A 19,966-nucleotide genomic window follows, 5' to 3' on the forward strand; every position below is an offset into this window, starting at 1 on the left:
TAAATTGAGTTTGGTGATGCTTTGTTGTGCAGCAATACCAATTAAAGACCCCATCCTTCCTCACACACGAATTAAAAGTTTCAAAGAATGTTTCTTTCGCTCCTGGAGCAGCCGTTTCTGATATTCTAAATATATTTCTATGCATAAGAAAAATATAAGATAGTGCTAGAAGTAAGAAAAAAACAAATTAATATGTTTTCTCCTGATCCCTCGTATACATCTAATTAAAGCTGAAGAAAGAGACACTAATAAAAAAAAATATTTGCAACCTCACAATGTAATCTTTACCAGTCACGTGTCTGAAGACAAAAAAGAGCTAAAACACCAAGAAAAATAGAGTAAGCTTTCAATTGATAATCTGATCATCATGCGTGTCCAGAAAAATGAGCCGAGACAACAGAAATAGAGAAAATAAAATAAAAAAGGGTGAAGCAAGAATCGAAGAAGAAAGGACTTTCACGAATTAACTCTTCAATGAAAACCCCAAATGAAATGTTAAATATTTTCTCAGGTCAGATATTATTATTCGATGAAATATTAAAAAGTGAAGTATGAGGTTTTTTTTTTAATAATTGAAGTATGAGGTTATGATATAGATTACCTTTTGTATCGATGTCTGCAGGTTAAGTGTGTTTATCTGAAACTTGAGGAACTAAACTTTACTTTATATGTGCACAAAAAAAAACTTTACTTTATATTTTATATAATATATAAAAAAAACTTATACTTTATAAAGCAATTGAGCTCTGTTTCTATAAATAGACCATCAAAATTCAAAAGCTACAGATATTTGGCAGCGTTACAGGCAATGCGGGAGCAAAAGGACGATGTAACAGACGACGAATGTCTTATTTATTTATTTTTATTCAGAATATCGACAATTTTTCCTAATTTTCTATCGAATAATAGGAAAAGTTAAAGTATGAACAGTAATCACTACCAAGAGAACTTCGAAATCGACAAAATTTTACAAACACTTCCAGAAAAACTGATTCTTCGATTCGTTAGGAGTGTTCTGGTCAGCATAATGGAGGAAAAGTTGTTTTCATCATGGCAAATTTAATCGCCATTAATGTTAAGAAAATGACGGTTAAAAATCTATCAATATCAATGAGGTTTAACTTTAAGAGAACGAAGAGAATGCAACTATTAGAAAGCGCCAACAAAAGAAATTATTTGAATGATTCATAACACGAAACAAAAAAAAAAACTGAAACAAGTGATAAAGTTAATATCAATGAGGTTTAAGAGATAACGAAGGAGAATGCAACTGTTAAAAAGCGCCAACAAAAGAAACTATTTGAATGATTTGAAGAACACAAAAAAATATTTAAAAGAAGTAACAAAGCTAATGAAAACAATTCAACGAAAATCTTTTTTAAATCATACCTTTTTAATGTACGAGAACAACCCAAAATATTTAAAACTGGTACGAAGCTCCTGGTAATGTTTGGGAGAGACAGAGGAGAGAGGACCGTGGGTTATTTATAAGTGGAAGAATATTTGACGGCGTTTAGAACGTTAAGTTTCCTCCGTGAGTTGACGGAGCACCTTTTGCGCGATGATGAGTTTTGGTCAGCGAGGGCCCATGGTGTTTGGCGATGACGGAGAGTGAGAGAGGATCACACGTCTTACGTGTGCATGAAGTAGGTAACGTGGCCTTCTCTAATCGCCTGGTGTTAGCTCAAACGGGCTGGGTTACGGTCAGGAATCCCAATGTATTTGACAGGCCCATCACATCCGGACCTGGCCCGTGAATAATTATGCTTCATTATATTTGTGAAGTTTTTTTGTTATGTAAAACTACAAAATCAAATAAGCCATTTGTTGGAATAAAATAGATAAATTATATGAGAAAATGTTTTTTTTTCGTGTACAAAACCTATCATTAAAACATGATTATACATTAGAGAAAGAGAAACAGAAGAAAGGTTCAATTTTACAGTAGTAAAAGGCTGTAAGAAAATGCAAAAGAAAAAAAAAGCTCTTAAGATTCCTTGTGATCTAAGAAATCGCCTATAGTTTCTGCTTCTTAAAAGCTTCTCTAGCTGAGTGGGTCGCAGCATCATCAAAGAGGAGGATGGTCCTCTTCTGGTGTCTGTGGAGGAACAGGTTTCCAACCAGGTTTCTCGTCCCAGTACATATCGTAGTAAATATGTCCCGGAGTCTTGTTCTCCTCACAACACCATATCCCTACATATCTCTTTACCCGTCTTCTGAATCTCTCTTCTTTCCCCTGCAACAAAACCATATATATAAATTAAAGATCTTACATGTCCGAATGTTTCCACGGTTCAAAAGATCTAACTTGCCTTGTCCGAAAATCCGGTGAAAGCATCTTCAACTGAAGAGAACTTGATCACTTTGACATCGTTGAAGGAAGAGAAAATCGCCTTGAACTGAAGAAAGTGAACACCAAAAAAACAAAGCAATGAGGCTAACTAAGCCAGCCAACATAAAAAACAGCGAGATCTTTAGTTACCGTATCTTCATTGCTCCGCTTTGGGAACTTAAGAGCCGCCCCCGAGGAGCTTGTGATATTCGATGCCTCGCATCCTTGACAAAGCTGAACATCAAGCCATGACTCTTTAACTTGTTTTGGTAACGACGGATTATCTAGGAAAGAATATTCTCTGATACCAATCCCGGGCCCAAACTCTTCCTCTGGCATCTCCTTTAGCATGATATTGACCTGTAAAATGAGATTCTTCACGGTGTTACTTATGAGGCACTTGCAGAGAAGATATATTGACATCATTACCTCAAAGACATGATCAAGAGGGCAGATAAAAGGTTGACGTGTCATAGATCCAACAAGAGTACCGGGATGTCCAAACCAAAGCCTATCTAACCTACACCATATCGGTGGCATCACCAGCGTACGATTCAGTAGAGAGGCAATAGCTAGAGCTGATCTGATCTGTTTCATCTGCCAAAATGAATAATTTAGAAGTGTGGCCACATATAAGCTCCCAAGAGAGGATTAGTTAGATGCGTACTTGGTGGTTAACGAGTGTAAAGTGTGACTCAACGGTATGATTCCCATCTAGCAACAAACTCTTTGGTATAGACGGTTTGAACGAAACGAACCCTCCTGGTGCATCGTAATACTCAGGCGGGTCAAAGAAAACCATCCCTTCTCGAAGCCTGTGGCGTTTCCCTTCGGTACCTGCGTACTGAAACGTGGTATGCACGGCATATGGTTCTAGCCTGAGCTGCTGATACATAGCCTGAACGAAGTAAGTGTGACCACTGCAGAAGATGCTAGCAGGCAAGATCCCAACCTTGAGACTACCATCGTAAGCGTAGAAGAGTCCGCTGCTGCTATCACCGTCCACCGATGGGCCTAGCTGTCTCCTGACGATCTCGTTGAACCCGTTTTGGTCCCAGACCTTGTCGTCTGCTAAGAGAATCTCTTTCCACTCTTTCGCCAGCTTCTTGGCGGGTTCCGTTGGACGCCAGTGGAAGATCCCTATGTTGTATGCGGCGCTGACTTGTTGCCATATATCCAAGCTGTCATCCACCACCGTGGGAACGACTTGGTCGCTTGATGTCAGAACATCAGCGTCAGGGTACCGTGCCAAGTAAGGCAGAGGGTTCTGTTAAACATAAAGTAATCATCAGATTCAATGAAGATAACAGAGAGACATATAAGAGTAGTGGTTTAGTATACCTTGAGCCAGACCATGTCAGTGTCACACATGAGAAGCTCGTAACCGAAAGGCAAGACGGAATCAATGAGGATGACTTTCTCTCTTCCCATTTTGTGAAAGGTAGGGGAGCCCCAACCGACGTCAACTGTGCTCATGTGGCTTCCCATGTCGAAAACCGGAACGCCTTTCCAGTACAAAGCCTCTAGTAACTTTGTATCCATCGCACCTATTGACATAAAGTTAGTAACTTACAGAAAGATGGACAAAGGATAGCACATTAGTAAGTGAAAGCTCTCACCGACTAGAATGTTGGAGAGATCCAAATCGGTCAAGTGTTTAACCCAAGTCAAGATGAAATCCATGAAAGCGTAGTTCCCAAATGTGACTATTATCACGTTATCTTTTACTCTTTCCCCAAACAGCTCTTTGGTCAGTTTGAAGGACTCGAGAGGTGGCATCTTCTTGTCTTTAGGAGGAGACACCCAGATTTTACCCGATGATTTGCCTTCTGGTGGCGGTGGAAGTGCCTCTGGTTGTGGTGGTGGTGCAACTGGTAACTGAGACGTTGCATTCTCTTGTGGAAGTTTGTGGATCCGGCCAGAAACTACAAATAATAATGAAAAATAACCGAACTTTTAAGATTCTACTGCTTAGTTAGATTGATTTATACTCAAAGCAAGATCATTTAGCCTTGATAACTGAACTAAAATACTAATTGCAGACATACTAATTGCAGATCCAAGTACATCATCAACTAAAGTGATCCAAAAGTCAAAACCCATCTCAGATTATAGCAAAAAAAACATTGCTTCAAACAAACATTTGAGATTTAAGGTCAACGGTGAGCTCGAACTAGAGAACCTAACCTTCAGAAAAAATCTCACTTAATGTTCAGACATCAATTTTGATTTACTGAAACAATTCAATAACATAACAACATAAAGATCCAAACTTTGAAGCGTTTTGCTAAAACAGAGTAACCATTGGCCACAGCAGTGAAATGCATAGAGAGAGAGATAGGGGGATTACTGGGAAGAGGAGGAGAAGAGAGCCAGGAGGTGGAGCCATTGGTGGGAGAGTAGACAGTAGAGAAGACATAGAAGGAGGAGACGAGAACGCCGATGATCACCGTCGCGTAGATCGTCACGAACAGAGGCTTCGAATTCGTCGCCTCTCGAAACCCATTTCGCCAACCCTCCACCATTTATTCAATCTCTTCTTCTTCTTTCCTCAAATCTCCATTACAGAAACAAAAGCTTTGTTCTTGTCGGAGTTTCGTTTCTGAGGGGGTTTTGTCTTTTTTTCTTCTTCTTCGATCGATGTGATGTGATCGCTTAGGTAGTCCGGTCAACCTCTTTGAAATTATTATTTGTTTATTAGTATTAACTTTGAACATTGGTTCCTCACAAAGTAATGGCGACATAGTGGAGATGTTGTGTGTATTGATTCAAAACAGTATCTTTTTTTTAGTTTGAATCGAAAGCTGAACCAATCTTTCCATCTTATGGAAAATTTGTCTTAGAAGCGTAAATAGGCGGTTTACCAACTCCAAAATGATTAATTATAAAAAGGTAATAAATACAAAAATGGGTTTGTTATGAATTTGTATGTTCATTTTGTATGATTTTAAGGGAAAAGAAAAATGAAATACGCTAAGAACTTAAAAAGACAAATGTCTTAAATCTTAATTCAATTTCCGAGCATGTCAACTCTAAGTTCTTTAAATTATGTAATCCAAACTAAAAGTAGATGACAAATTTTCTTTCATTCATGATCTTACTTGAGATTATATTTCCTACTTTGACTACAGTAAATAAATATCGTCCATAAGAAGAAGCGAGCTTCAGAGTTGAGAGGATGGTCTGGGCGTTGGTAAGGAGATTAGTTATTTCAGTATAGTCTCTTCCACCGAAAAGCCGAAAACGCAAACCCCCCCCGCCCCACATGTCTTTGCTTATAATAAAGAACCAACGCACAAGTCCAAAAGCCTCGACAATCTTTTTACTTATTACAAACAGCTCGAATATCAAAAGTAAAACAATTTGTCATCATCTTATAAAATTTGATGCTATCTTATGAGCGAAGCCATAAGTTTATTGAAAACTTAGTGTATTTAACTTTCATGTGTCCAGTAATAATCACTGCTGGATTCGCACCTGATCTTATCGAAATATTATATACAATTGTCACTGTTAGTTAAACTATTATACAGTTCTCACCAACTTGTTAATAACCTAGTAGAAGTTCCATTTATGTATCACATCATTACTAACCTTTTGCTAAATCCAACTTTAAAAAAAAACGCTAAGCATTTCCAACTCTCTGTTACTTTCAAATCTATAATAGTATTTAAAAGTATATTTAGAGGTAAAGTTATTTTAATTCATCTTTTTCTTTGATAAAAGGTTTTCTTCAATTAATAACTGATCCACACAAAAGATTACAGAAGCAAGGATAAGATAGAAAAGATTAAGTTTAGCTTAATCTACCGAAATATTAGCCATGAAAGTGAGATCCATGACCACCATAGCCACCTCGACACCGTTTCCTTGACCAATTTGAGAAAGTTTCAAAGGCCTACCACCTCGAAATTTTTGAGGAGATGCATTCCATTAATCACAAGTGAAAACTCTATTTTTTAATTCATTTCTATTTCTTTCTCTACAAACAGAACTTTTTATTTTTTTCTGTAAATAGAAAAAAATAACAATTCTCTATAATTTCTTCTATAGTTAAATATTATTATTTTAGGAGAATATATTGGAACAATCATCATTCTTACTGTAAAGTTTTTTTTTATTTTATTTTAGTAGAAATAGTAAAATATAGTGAAGATAGTCTCACATACTTGTATCTATCATCAACCTATCTATCCACGATGGTTAATCTAAAATATCTTCTTCTTTATCTCCAACCCTTATTATTTTTTCAGTTAAATGCATTGAACAGAAGGTACCAGGTCCAAATGGTATACTAACAAGTTGACATTTTAACAAAATAGTTGAATTGCAAAATAATTTCTTATACTGCAGCCAGAAAAACTTGTAATTAATTTGAAAAGTAGAATTGTAAAACATCTGAACAACAGTATTTAAACAAATAAAGTTTTCTATAATCTAGCTATAAAAACAAAACGTGCGAAATTAATCAAATTACGAGTTGGTTTTTGCATTCTATTATTTCAGACGTTTTGTTGTAATTGTTATGTATTTGGCGAAACTACCTTTTGATAATGTGAAAGACAGAAAGAGTGAATCTATTTATTTATGTTTGATCCACTGGTACCTTTTTCGTGATAGTATATATTGATGGTTTCATTCGCATTTCTGTATCATTTATATATTTATATATTCTTGTGCTGTATATATAACAATAATATTAATGTTTATAAGAGTAGCTACCAAACATCTACAGAAGTACTATATGTATACAGCTCAATTTTGTCGAGAATATTACCTTTTCTAATAAAACATGTCTGCTAAGCACTTTTTAAAGACAACTTCTGCTAACCTAAAATTCGAGTGACACTAATATGTTTTTTTTGAAACTTAAATAACACTAATTTCCCACTGAATTTAAATAGAGAAAAAACTAAGTAGGTATGTAAAAACTACGATTAACCTGGTTCAAATGCTATCAAATATGAGAATTTTTATACAACGGTACCGTTGTATGTTGCAAGTTTTAGATAACCTAAAGATAATCTAAAGGATTTCTTCGTGAAGCATATTTGAAGATAAAATCAATACCTTGGACAAATAAAAATTACTAGTCAAAATTAAACGAATATCATTAGGATGCGTATAAATGATCAAATATAGCCAGCAAACCTTATATTACTACATATATATATATATATATATATATATATATATATATATATATATAATATATATATATATATATAATATATTGCGAAATTTCATATTTTCATCATCATTTTTGTAGCTATAAAATTGAAATTCATATAATGTAGTTTAAACAAATATTTAGCTGTTTGATAGCTAAAAACATGCCATCAATCGTTAAATTTATTTAAAACCGAGGAAAACTGCATATCTGCTAAAGAATGGACATCTCAAGTAGGCATGGGCATTCGGGTCGTTGGGTCGGGTTCGGGCCAGGTCTTTTTAGGTCCGGATCTTTCGGGTTTAGGAGTTTAGGATCCGATAAGGTAATTTCAAATTTTCGGTTTCGAGTCGGTTCGGGTCGTACCGGATCCGGGTCAGATCGGGTCTTATATAATTGGACCCATTCGGGCAACTAGAATTTATCGGTTCTGGGTCGGGTTCGGTTCGAATTCGACCTAAAAAATACCTAAAAATACAAAAAAAAATCTGAAAATATTAATATATCCGAAAATATTTGACATTTTATTTAAAATTTGTATTTTATTATATTAAAATGTGTATATATACTAAACTATTCGAGATAGAACAATAATTGGTTGTCTCCTATTGGCTGACCCTTTTGCTCTGTAGACAAATAACCCGTCTTCGACTCCCCATTGATTCATTTTATTTAATTTATATTATTAATTCGGGTACCCGCCGGGTTTCGGGTTCGGATCGGGTCGAATCCAAGACCCGCGGGTCCTCTACAATAAGACCCGATAGGATAATTTGATTGAGTCGGTTCCTACCCGGAACGGGTTTTTTCGGGTCGGTTTCGGATCGGGTTTTTGGGTCCGGTTAAAATGCCCAAGTCTAATCTCAAGTCTCAACGTAGAACAACAAACACCAAATAATAAATACTATAAGCAATAGACGTCTTCACTAAAGAAGTATATATCACTCTGAAAACGAAATTCTGAAATCATTTTCTTGTTTGATTCACGTTCATGACCTCTCCACAAGAAACTGGTATGGTTCTTCTATTCTTTTACCCAACGCAACAACAGCACACAAAAAATCAAAAACAAACGCGAACTCTGAGCGACAAAGTGGTAAGTTTTCTCCAAAACCAAATGGGTATTTTAAGCACCAGGAGGGCTCTTGTGTCCGATACCTTGACTAGGACCTTGGTGAGTTGGTCTGAACGCATCTTGTTCTATGTTCTTGAAGCGGTTGATCTTGTGGTACCACACAAAATCATCTTTAGGCGGCTCAGGTGGTGACCAGGAAACAACCGGTGCATGTCGAGCTGACGTTGTAGTCTCAAAGTGTAGTTGTATCACCAGAATAATTATAAGAAAACCAGACAACACCGTGGTTGAACAACCACGATTCACCATCACTGAGAACTTTGAGTTTTGGTTATAAGATCTTAGAACCTTTTAGAGCGTATGCTTAAGTGGTTGTTTTCTTCTCACAGAAACAAGAGAGAAGTGTGCAATTTAAGAAGGATTCAAAGGGTAGAGGACCCCACAAAACCGTATGACTCGGCTCAAGACTAATGTTAAGAACATGGACAAGAGCATCATTGATAATGGGGTGCTTAAATTTTAATTTTTTCTGATTAAAAAAGAAAATTAATAAACAAACTAATTTCGGACTACCACGTGTCAGTGGAATCCACAAATATGGCAAACATTAAATAGGCTGCAGAGAGGTGATAGTGCTTAAAAATTTTGTGAAATCCACCTACTATTATATTAATTTTTTGTTAAACACTCCCCCTAAGCACTTGGGATAATGATGCTCTTATAGACTTATGGTTCTCAAAGTAAGAGTGTATTCTAAGGCATCTTTTGTGCAGAAGAGGTGTACATGCACTTAAGACCACCATTAACCCTAACACTCTATAATGGATGATAATTTTTTTTTTCGGAATTAAAAAAAAACTAATTGCGGATCACGTGTCAGTGAAACCCGCAAACAGTTAAAGCAGCGAACGCTTGTGGCGCCTAAAGAAGCTCCGCTTCTTCTTTTTTTCTTCTTCTCTCTCCCTAAACACCTCCTCTAAGCTCCCCGGTTGAGGATGCTCTAAGACCGACCCTTATATTTATTGTCTCCAAACAATTTATGTTTTTATTTTTATTGGATTTAGCATGCATCAGTTTCCAAGTTTCGGTTAAACATCTATCTTATGTTTGAGTGAGTATGCCCATTGGTGAGAAGAGCTTCCAGCATCCTCACCACATAAAATGCACCCACAGCCAAATCTAAATGTTTAAAAGAGGCGAGTAAAACTGGTTTGAATATTCGTAATAGACTAAATTTCTATGTATTTATTTATTTTTTAACTTCCTATGTATTTATTTACTTAGAACAAGTTATTTAATTTTATGTAATTTTAGAATAAGACAAACAACTAAACTGATCATCTGTATTAACACATATATTGGAACATTAATTTTCCGCCGTATTAGACTTTGCATGTTTTAGTTTTAGGCTTGAAATACAAAGAAATATTCGACCTCGAATATTTCCAAAAATGGAAAGTTCTATGCTCCATGATAGCATCTTTTCTTAGCCATTCATCAACAGAAACGTAGTCATTGTTCTTTTTTGCCTTTTTCTCTTTTGGTTTTAGCAGCAATGTTCTTGATTAGACAATATAGATTTAATATTAATCAGGTTCGTGCGGTTCGTACATTTGTTTAATCATGTAAATGATTTATTACTCGATCCGTTAAATCTAGCTACTCTGATTAAAGTGTTTCTGTTATAGCATTTGCCTTCTGTCTATATAATTAAACTATTTGCTAGCTACCTAGCTAAGTAAAGCAACTTGGAGCTGCTAAATCTATGTCCTAAAGGTTGAAGTGTTAGGTTCAAATTTTAAAAGTTGCGGAAAATAGATTTATCAATCGGATTTTGTCTTAGGTATTCAATAACGTTGACATTTTTTTTTTGCTATACTTTAAAAAATAATTGTTATCTTCTGAAACTATACTAAAATAAAGATATATTTTCTGATGATAAATTATTTACCGTTAAGGGTGCTCTAATATTATTCCATATTGATTTAAAATTAAATACACAGGCATGCATGTAAAATTGCTTTGAGATCATTGATCCAATCATTATCGTGGTGAACTTTTAGTTAGGCCGAGTCTGAATAAACTTCTCCGACATGAAAAAAAAACAATTATGTTGCAGGCTCAGCATGAATTTGTTGGACATGTTAGTTTGCATGATGTCTGAAGTTCCACTTCTATTCATTTTTCATTATATTGACACAACAAATCAACATGTATGCATGCAGATATTTGTGTATTCACTGTAGAAACATATGAAATGCATGTTATAAAAGTATTATTTTTAGCATCATTATTCGAACAGGCAATTTCCGAGAATCTGATGGTTTTGTTAAAGATGCTTAGAGTTGTACATAGGCTAGAGTTCACTTCGAGACTTGAAAATGATTGATTTTTATAGTATAAATGAGAAATGCTAAAAGAGAAAAATTAAAGGCAGATTCATTATATAAAGTAATTAAATAAAAACAACATGCGAACTTTGAATTCCAGCCAGTCAGAATAAAAAGGAATTGAAAGCAGTCACCATTACTAAGATTAATTCTTTTTCGGTTAAGGAAACCTTTACCTCAAATGGTCTATTCGAAGGAACCCTCACATCAAAGCTAATAACTAAGTCGCAAAACATATCGATTCACATATATTCGATCACGTACGTTTTATATTCACGAAAAATCTACTTTTAAGCCCTTTATCGAAAAAAGAAAAGACTACTTTTCTTTATTTTGGAAGTCTTATAAAACCAGAGTAATTATTATTTTCCCTTTTGTATTTCATTTCAAACAAGGATACAACTTCATATTTGTACCCTTTGTTTCTCGAAAGCTAGGGTTGTATAATCTGTTCAAAGATAATCTCTTTCCGGTTGCCTCTTAATACTTTAGTATACGTACTCATACTCATATGTTTCAGTACAAATTCAGTTTTATCATATTCTATATGTTGCAGGGGATCAAGTTCCATGGGTCCGTTAATTAGATAAATGTATCTAGCAAATTAATAAATAGAAAACGTGGTGTGTCTTTGGAACACCAGTATGACATTTGATTGGCGAAAAAAACACCATTGTGACATTTTTCCAAACTCTTTCCAACGTTTACATCAGCGTTTTGGAATTTGTTTTTTTTTTAGAAATAGTAACAGAAGAAAAAAAAATATAGCCGTGAAAAAGTAGTATAGAACAAAAGAATAGGATGAAATTACAATGGTTTTTTTTTTTGAAAAGGAAATTACGATGGTTTGAAAGGAAAAGATTCACGGCGTGTTCAACTATTTGTGAGCTGTTCTTTGGTAAAAGACAAAGAGATAGAGATGTTTGTTTCCCAAAAGATCAAAGCATTTTTTTTTGTATCTATAGCGTATACACTGACTGACCAGGGACTGGACAGCTACTAGATAAAACATCGTTTTCTTCGAATTTCTGATTATAACCTCTAATGATGCTTGAACCAAGTAGCGTAACTATACTAAGTGTCAAGTGGAAGATGGCTAAACCATCATGTTATGACCTTTGTAGGAACATGCTACATGTCTAGAAGTGGCCGATGAACCCTAGAACTAAGGTAAATTTGACACTATTTTTTTTTGGACAAACTGTAAATTTGACACTATAAAACTAGAAAATTGAATGCAGTTTACAAAAAAAAAAAAAAGTAGAAAAACTAGACTGTACATGACCTGATAATATTTATTTAAACTACACATGATACTATCAGTAAATGCCTAAATTTTAAAAGATGCTTTTCAGCTCAGACGCTATATATCCTTACAAAAATTGACAAATAATTCTGTTATTGTTTAAATCTGAAATTGTTTACATTACTGTTTTGACTGATGTTAAATTTGTAATTCAGGAATGATGACGTGTGATGGCTAAGAAACTTGTATCAACAACAACTAATTTTTAGAAGAAGAAAGTGGAACAAGCCGAGGAGATGAGTGCCTGACTGATTCATTAGATGATGATGCATTTTCAAGCTGTTCATCAAGCAAAGATTGCGTTTGAGTCACTTCTTCCAAATGGTTACCTAAGAAACAGTTCTGATGAGCGGAACTCTGAGAGAAGTCCTAAAACATTTCTATTCTAATTAATGAGGAGAAACCTGGTCATGCACTCTGCTGTTATGAAGTTGAAGCCATGAAGTAGAAGTTTTCAAAGCTATCACTCGGTGAAGATATCACGGGAGGATGCAAGGGTGTGTGCAAACTGCTTTGGCTTTATCAAACGTTGTCGTTATAACATATCTTGCAGGTATGTTTGATAGTTTGCAAAAGTGGATGTCATTTGATAATATATGGTATTATTACTTCTTTGTTAACTACTAATATACTTGGATTTGCACTAACATATCTCCTTTGTGTTGCATGTTTAGACCACCATAATGATTAACTATAAATAGTATACAGAAATAAAAACATTAAACTAAAAATCTTTGAACTGTTACCAAATCACTGATCTCAAAACCAAATTAATTAGTCTCGGAAGAACTATATAACAAAATAGCTATCACTTGTGCTATAATGTAATGCATAGCATATAATCACACAAAACATACTCAAAGATGATACATATCTAAATCTCTCAAGTCCCAGTTTTATAAAGACGTTTTCATAAAATCAAGATATTAATTCGCCCACATCCCCACTAACCTCACTTTAAATTATCTGCCTTAATGAGAAAATTAAAAGCTAATCACATCGCCTTTCAGACTTTCACCTCCTGCTCATGTAGCTAGCTATAACTCCTTAGACCGTTGCCATCTCTTCGTTTTCTTAGTCTTTTGTATATAAATACTCTTTCTCCACAACACTCTTTCCTCCACAATCTCTCCAAACTCAAAATGACAACCATAACTCTTCTCATCACTTTCTTCTTCTTCTTGATGACTCTCTCTTCATCTACTCACCCACAAAACTTCACCGTCGAGCTGATCCACCGTGACTCTCCCCATTCCCCTCTCTACAACCCACACACCACCCCCACCGACCGCCTCAACGCAGCTTTCCTCCGCTCCATCTCTCGCTCCCGCCGCTTCAACCACCAACCCCAAACCGATCTCCAGTCCGGTCTAATAGGAGCAGGAGGCGAGTTCTTCATGAGCATCACCATCGGTACTCCACCAATGAACGTCCTCGCGATAGCCGACACAGGAAGCGACTTAACGTGGGTCCAATGCAAACCATGCCAACAGTGTTACAAAGAGAACGGTGCAATCTTCGACAAAACCCATTCATCCACTTACAAGAGCGTGCCTTGCGAGTCAAGTCACTGCAACGCTTTGTCTACCAACGAACGTGGTTGCGACGAGTCTAAGAACGTATGTAAGTACCGTTACTCGTACGGAGACCAATCGTTCACTAAAGGAGACGTCGCGACAGAAACCATCTCCATCGGCTCTGCCTCAGGCTCTCCTGTCTCTTTCCCCGGAACCGTGTTCGGTTGCGGCTACGACAACGGCGGTACCTTCGACGAGACTGGTTCCGGTATCATCGGTCTCGGTGGCGGTCAGTTATCTCTAATCTCCCAGCTCGGTTCGTCGATTTCTAACAAATTCTCTTATTGCTTGTCGCACAAGTCATCTACCGTAAACGGCACAAGCGTCATAAACCTAGGAACCAACTCGATACCTTCCGGTCTTAACGAGCCTTCTTCCCACGTGATATCGACTCCTTTGGTCGATAAAGAGCCGAAGACTTACTATTACTTGACGCTTGAAGCTATCTCCGTCGGCAAAACCAAGATTCCGTACACCGGATCAAGCTCCTATTATTACCCTAACAACGACGACGTTTCGGTGAAGGGAAACATCATAATAGACTCGGGGACGACGCTGACGCTACTCGAGTCAGGTTTCTACGACGGGTTTGGCGCGGCGGTGGAAGAGGCGGTGACTGGAGCTAAGCGTGTGAGTGATCCGCAGGGGCTCTTGTCGCACTGTTTCAAGTCGGGGAGCGCAGAGATCGGTTTGCCGGAGATAACGATGCATTTCACCGGCGCGGACGTGAGGCTGAGTCCTCTCAACGCGTTTGTGAAAATGAGTGAAGACATGGTCTGCATGAGTATGATTCCGACCACCGAGGTTGCCATCTACGGGAACTTTGCTCAGATGGATTTTCTAGTTGGGTATGACTTGGAGACTAGAACGGTCTCGTTTCAACGCATGGATTGCACCAATACAATATGAGACCAATGTTGTAAAATCATAATCTAAGTTTAAAAATAAATGTGACTCAATCTTATTTTTTTCTCTTTGATATTTTGTGACTTGAATTAGCTCCAAAATACAAACATGGAAAATATAAAATTATTATTTAAATTCCTCGTGAAAACATAACAGTGTTTCTACAATGAACATATACATTTTAGTTTTCATATTCAGATCAAATGAAAGGGTTTAACCAATTCCAGAAAACATTCCAAAAAAATACAAAAAGATGAATTGCTCGAACCTTTTGATGTGAAACAGGAAAATTGAAATCGAATCGTGAAGAAAAGAGACTTGTGGAATTTTTCAATCGGAGCTGGAATCGTAGAACTCACTAGGGCAAGGAGTCATAACTTCGGACTCAAGTAACTGGACGACTCTATGCATTGTGGGACGCTCGTCTGGACTTGAAGAGACACACTTCGTTGCTATGGAGAGAAGAGCGTCAAGACTCTCTGTCTCTACTCCTTGACAGCTTCTATCAACAATCTCCCGTGCACGGTTCTCGCTGATTAAGAAGTTTAGCTGCAAAAGATTATATGAAAACAAATTAAAGCTTTTACTAGTTCAAAATATTGTTTATTACCAAAGCTAGTTATGCTTACCCAACCAACAACGTTATAGCCTTTCTCGATGAAGGAGGTATCCGTGGGGAGTTTACCACTCAAGACTTCCAGAACCAAAACTCCGAAACTGTATACATCGGTTTTCTCTGTCGCTCTACCGCTTTGCATATACTCTGCAACCACAACTCATGGTTAAATCATATGACAGAGTATAAATCATTATTGTTATTACTAGCGCAGTTAAAGTACCTGGAGCCAAGTAACCAAATGTGCCAGCAACAATGGTTGTGATGTGAGACTCTTCGTCCTCTAACAGCTTAGCAAGTCCAAAGTCCGATACTCGAGCCTCAAGATTTCCATCGAGTAAAATGTTGCTCGACTTTATATCACGGTGAATAATCCTAGGAGAACAATCGTGATGCAAGTATGCTAACCCTTTTGCTGCTCCTATTATTATATTAACTCTTGAATCCCAATCCAGTTGGTCGCCTCTCTCTGCACGTTTATAAAGACTTTCCCTCAATAGAATCATACTTCTTGGTTATGGGAAACCTGTAAAGATGAAGGTTGAGGATCTTACCATGAAGAGCTTCATCAAGGCTACCACCAGGAAGGTAATCATAGAGGAGAAGTTTCGATGTGGGTGAATTGCAGTATCCACGTAGATTCACGAGGTAACGATGTTTGATGCTTCCGAGGATCTCAAGCTCCCTTTCGAAAAACCTATCAAACCCTTCATTTAACTTTACAATTTTCTTCAGCGCAAAGACATTTCCATCCTCCATGTCGAGTTTGTAAACTGTTCCGAAACCTCCACAGCCTATTATATGCTCTTCGTTAAGAGCTTCCAGTTTCTTGATTATGTCTTTAGAAGCATAGGGTAAATCTCCATGGAACATCACTATAGACGCACCTGGAATAAATCAAACCGTCTCTCATGGTGTCAAGTTTTCAGAGTAACATATAAAACCGAGTTCCCAATTTATTTTTGAGAGATGATATCAACAAAATGAGGCGGTATGGCTCACCTCCGCTGACATCTATCGCAAGGGTTTTGCTCTCAACTCTTCCAAGCTTTTTATAAAGAAAGCATCCCCAGAAACCCATGAGCGCCACTAGGAGCAACCCACCAACAGTGGCTGATGCACTTATAAGCAGCTTAACGGTTTTACCTCCTTGGCCTATGTATGGGAGACCAAAAAGCGAACTCATGTCACAACGAATTCTACAGATTAGTAAAAATCTAAGCTATAATCCAAATACCCTGACAAGTAAACTGATAAAAACACAGCTGCTTTACCTGCCGTCGACCCGGTAGAAGAGTTTCCCCTATCATCTTTGCACACCACATCAATTTGTTTTCCACACAAGTTAAGATTTCCAATGAAGCTGCAAAGAGTAATATGCATTCATTACAAAGTTCCGTTATTTTCAGCTAGACACTGGTACAAAACTGGCAACATGGCGCTGTTGTGCAGAGTAAATAACAATGGAGATATTTCTCCATCTTTATAGCCAAAACTCTGATTGGAGAAAGAGGTAAAGATGAAGTATACTTACGAGTCCTTTGAAAAGCGGGCGAGTAAGCTATCAGAAGGTATCTTCCCCTCCAGAAAATTGTTTGAGACATTGCTTCACGAGAAGAATCAACTAGTTAGCAACAGTGACACTAGAAAGATATACACATGGCTGCAAATACGCAAGTTAAGCCTAGTTCACTCACAAAGTAGTAAGCTTCTCCAACTGCCCAAGTGAAACAGGGATAGCTCCATTCAGATTGTTGTTTGAGATGTCCCTTTAAAAAAGAGAAAATCAGTTTAGTAGTTCAGAAGAATTTAAATCATATGTCCATTTGATTTGAGTGAAGCCCTAGCTTAAATTTCACAGCACTAATCATTATATTCGAGAGTTTTTCACCCAAAGTAGCTTATGAACAACAAATAGCAGATTCTCCGTAGGGCAAGAAAACAAACTTATTTAGGACAGGGAGAAAGACTGCGTACAGATCTTTAAGCGCAGACAAGTTTCCCATTTCACTTGGGATTGTCCCAGTCAAGTAATTGTTCTGCAAGTATCTGCATTAAAACAATTTCAAACAGGTTCCTGTAAGCCAGCTAAACTTTTAACTAAAAAAAACCCATCGGTTTATCATCACTCACAAGACAACAATCTTATACACAATAAATCAATTGTAGAAAAACATAACTTGTTTTTTTTCACGAAAATTCTAATAATTTTAGAAAACAAAGAAAAAATCTCTCAGAAATGAAGTGTAATTAGCATTAGTATTGTTATGGGAAAACACTTACATTTCCTCCAGTGCCGTGCAATTTCCCAATGCTGCAGGTATGGAGCCATATAGAGCGTTGTTATGAAGCATTCTGCGACACCAAGGGAACACAGAAACGTTATGCAGGAGAGGATAATATAATCAACAATAAAATTTTAATAAGGTCGGCACATACAAGAGCCTCAATTGATCCAGCTGTCCAAGCTCAGGAGGTAAAGGTCCCCTTAATTTGTGATGAGTAAGACTCCTGGCGCACAAGAAACATTAGGGACCAACAAAAGATGCAGGATATAGTATACTAACGAAAAAAGTAGTTTAAACCAAACAAGTTCCAAAACTTACAAGGCAATAACTCTTTTTGTTTTCGCATCGCAAGTCACTCCCTTCCAGTTACACGGATCTGGATCCTCTGGTCTCCACTGACTGATGACACCGTCAGATTTCGAAACTCCACTTCTAAATCTCACAAGCGCCTCACCTGTTGAAGGAAAAGAACACAAAGGATTGAGACCCTACAGCGCACTGGAAACACTAAATTGTGATCATAAAACTAAGGAAAGAAATATATATGGTACCATCAGGACTAAGCGCTTCATTAACATTGGTCAGTGCACAAAGAAAAGTGATGAAAAGAAGCCAGCGGTTCATCAGACAGACGCCCATCATGGAACCGTTCAAGCACATTATATTTACTGCCAATCATTTGAAAGAACAACCTCCCGAATCTTCCCCCTCGTAGCGCATATACTCACTCAGCTGTTCTGCCTATCTTCAAGAAAAAAAAAAGAGGCCCCTGAAGATAAAGAAACTTCCATCATTAGAATGTATAACAGTGGACAAACAAAGAAACTACACAGAACTATATATACATATATAACCTTCTAGATTCTAGATTCTTCTATTGACATCATCACAAACGTTTACTCAAAAGATGACCATTTCAAGATGTGGAATCCTTATAAATCTCAACATTAGCCAAAAACTAGACTACTAAATCCTCAATTACACATCGAAGCTTCCTACAGTATCAATTCACAACCATTGCATGGCTCTCATCTACATCTACATCACTCAGAACAACAGTGAGATTATCCCAAATCAGATCAAATCCATCTCTCAATTCCCAAAATCAGAAATCGAAATTGCAATTCCAATCCAATAAACCTAAACTCCCTCCCTCTCTAGCGAAGACCTCGGGGCAGCTAAAATCTGACTACCATCGCAGTCACATCACAAAGTAGAGAACTCAAGAGTCAAAGCCGTATAAACAATCTTAAAAACGAAATCGAAATCGATTCACACTGTTTTGGAGATCACAACGAACCTGAGAATGGATCCGCGAGGAGGAGGAAGAAGACGAAGTTGAGCTGTAAAGCAACACTTTTACTTCACCAAAAAAAATAATAATCTGACTTTTTTTTTTCAATTTAATGAGAGAGAGAGAGTGAAGAGAGAGAATGTAGAGAGTGAGAGAAGGAATCGGCTGGTTACGTACGACCCAATGAGAGTGGCGAAGTGGAGTTCACACGTGCTGAACTATGACTTCCCGCACGTGTTGACCGACGTTAATATGAAAACACAAACACAATAGTGTAACTCTTGAAGTTGGGGGTCTGTTAAGTATCAACATGGCCTTATTAAGCCCATAATCATAAAAGCCTAATAATAAAATCTTGTCAAAACCTTATTAAATCTTGGCGCTAGAATTGAATCAAATTTGTTAATATTCTATTTTGAAAATATTTTTTATTTAATATTTATATTTTAGCTTTGTGTTATTTTTACTATAAAATGAAATATATAATGATACAACCAATAAATTATTATTTTTTGGTATAGGAAAAAACAATATGATAACTTTTAAAAGAACTGGACTACACTATTTAATTTCAAAATTAATTATCCAAAAATACATAAAATCTGGCCTAAATTAAATATGGTAAAATATAAAAAATTATTACATAATAGAAATTGATTAGATTTTTACCAGAAATGTTATTGTTTGAATTTATATTGATTTTCGTTAGGATAGGAAAATATCATATCATACATGCATAAATTTAGGATATTTTGTTAAACCTTTTGTTAGGGGTCTAACATATACCTTTTTATGGTATATAAAATTATGAATCTACTCTAATAGAGTAGATTATCCATTTCTGGTAAAATGTGGAGTGTACAAAAAATGAACAAGATAAAATTTTAGTATGAATAGATGATTGACTTATAAAATTCAATATTTTTATACACCACGTCACTTCACGATTCATAACTTCTCTTTTTTCTCGATTCACGATTCACAACTTTTTGGTGTTGATTCATGACTTTCC

General features: G+C 36.5%; 4 protein-coding genes across 7 annotated transcripts; 1 reads left to right on the forward strand and 3 right to left on the reverse strand.

Moving 5' to 3' along the window:
* Positions 1-1,823: 1,823 nt before the first annotated feature.
* LOC108848582 (arabinosyltransferase XEG113-like) lies at positions 1,824-5,026 on the reverse strand. The gene is made up of 8 exons (XM_018621977.2): positions 4,683-5,026; positions 3,952-4,257; positions 3,674-3,879; positions 3,000-3,599; positions 2,762-2,929; positions 2,483-2,692; positions 2,313-2,399; positions 1,824-2,236 (listed from the first exon to the last, which is right to left on the reverse strand). The coding sequence occupies exons 1-8, from the start codon at positions 4,855-4,857 to the stop codon at positions 2,069-2,071; spliced, it is 1,920 nt and encodes a 639-aa protein (XP_018477479.2). The 5' UTR covers positions 4,858-5,026; the 3' UTR covers positions 1,824-2,068.
* Positions 5,027-8,501: 3,475 nt separating this feature from the next.
* Positions 8,502-8,902, reverse strand: LOC108853743 (precursor of CEP4). Its single transcript, XM_018627178.2, has one exon. It carries the CDS (start codon positions 8,884-8,886, stop codon positions 8,629-8,631), a length of 258 nt encoding a protein of 85 aa, XP_018482680.1. The 5' UTR covers positions 8,887-8,902; the 3' UTR covers positions 8,502-8,628.
* A 4,513-nt stretch (positions 8,903-13,415) lies between these two features.
* On the forward strand, positions 13,416-14,759 carry LOC108853583 (probable aspartic protease At2g35615). The gene has a single exon (XM_018626989.1). The coding sequence runs from the start codon at positions 13,416-13,418 to the stop codon at positions 14,757-14,759; it is 1,344 nt and encodes a 447-aa protein (XP_018482491.1).
* A 106-nt stretch (positions 14,760-14,865) lies between these two features.
* Positions 14,866-19,111, reverse strand: LOC108833357 (LRR receptor-like serine/threonine-protein kinase FEI 2). Of its 4 annotated transcripts, XM_057009254.1 has the most exons (15): positions 18,961-19,090; positions 18,415-18,429; positions 18,212-18,370; positions 17,979-18,114; positions 17,812-17,883; positions 17,656-17,727; positions 17,350-17,421; positions 17,070-17,141; positions 16,907-16,978; positions 16,647-16,735; positions 16,375-16,527; positions 15,927-16,259; positions 15,596-15,841; positions 15,386-15,519; positions 14,866-15,305 (listed from the first exon to the last, which is right to left on the reverse strand). In XM_057009254.1, the coding sequence occupies exons 3-15, from the start codon at positions 18,318-18,320 to the stop codon at positions 15,087-15,089; spliced, it is 1,779 nt and encodes a 592-aa protein (XP_056865234.1). In that variant the 5' UTR covers positions 18,321-18,370; positions 18,415-18,429; positions 18,961-19,090; the 3' UTR covers positions 14,866-15,086. The 4 variants fall into 4 exon arrangements, with proteins under 4 accessions (XP_056865234.1, XP_018462288.2, XP_056865235.1 ...); XM_018606786.2 differs by having other exon boundaries at positions 18,212-18,429; positions 18,961-19,110; XM_057009255.1 differs by lacking the exon at positions 18,415-18,429 and having other exon boundaries at positions 18,212-18,405; positions 18,961-19,086.
* Between the last annotated feature and the right edge of the window lie 855 nt (positions 19,112-19,966).

This window comes from Raphanus sativus, chromosome 4, assembly GCF_000801105.2.
Source record: "Raphanus sativus cultivar WK10039 chromosome 4, ASM80110v3, whole genome shotgun sequence".
Lineage (NCBI taxonomy): Eukaryota > Viridiplantae > Streptophyta > Magnoliopsida > Brassicales > Brassicaceae > Raphanus > Raphanus sativus.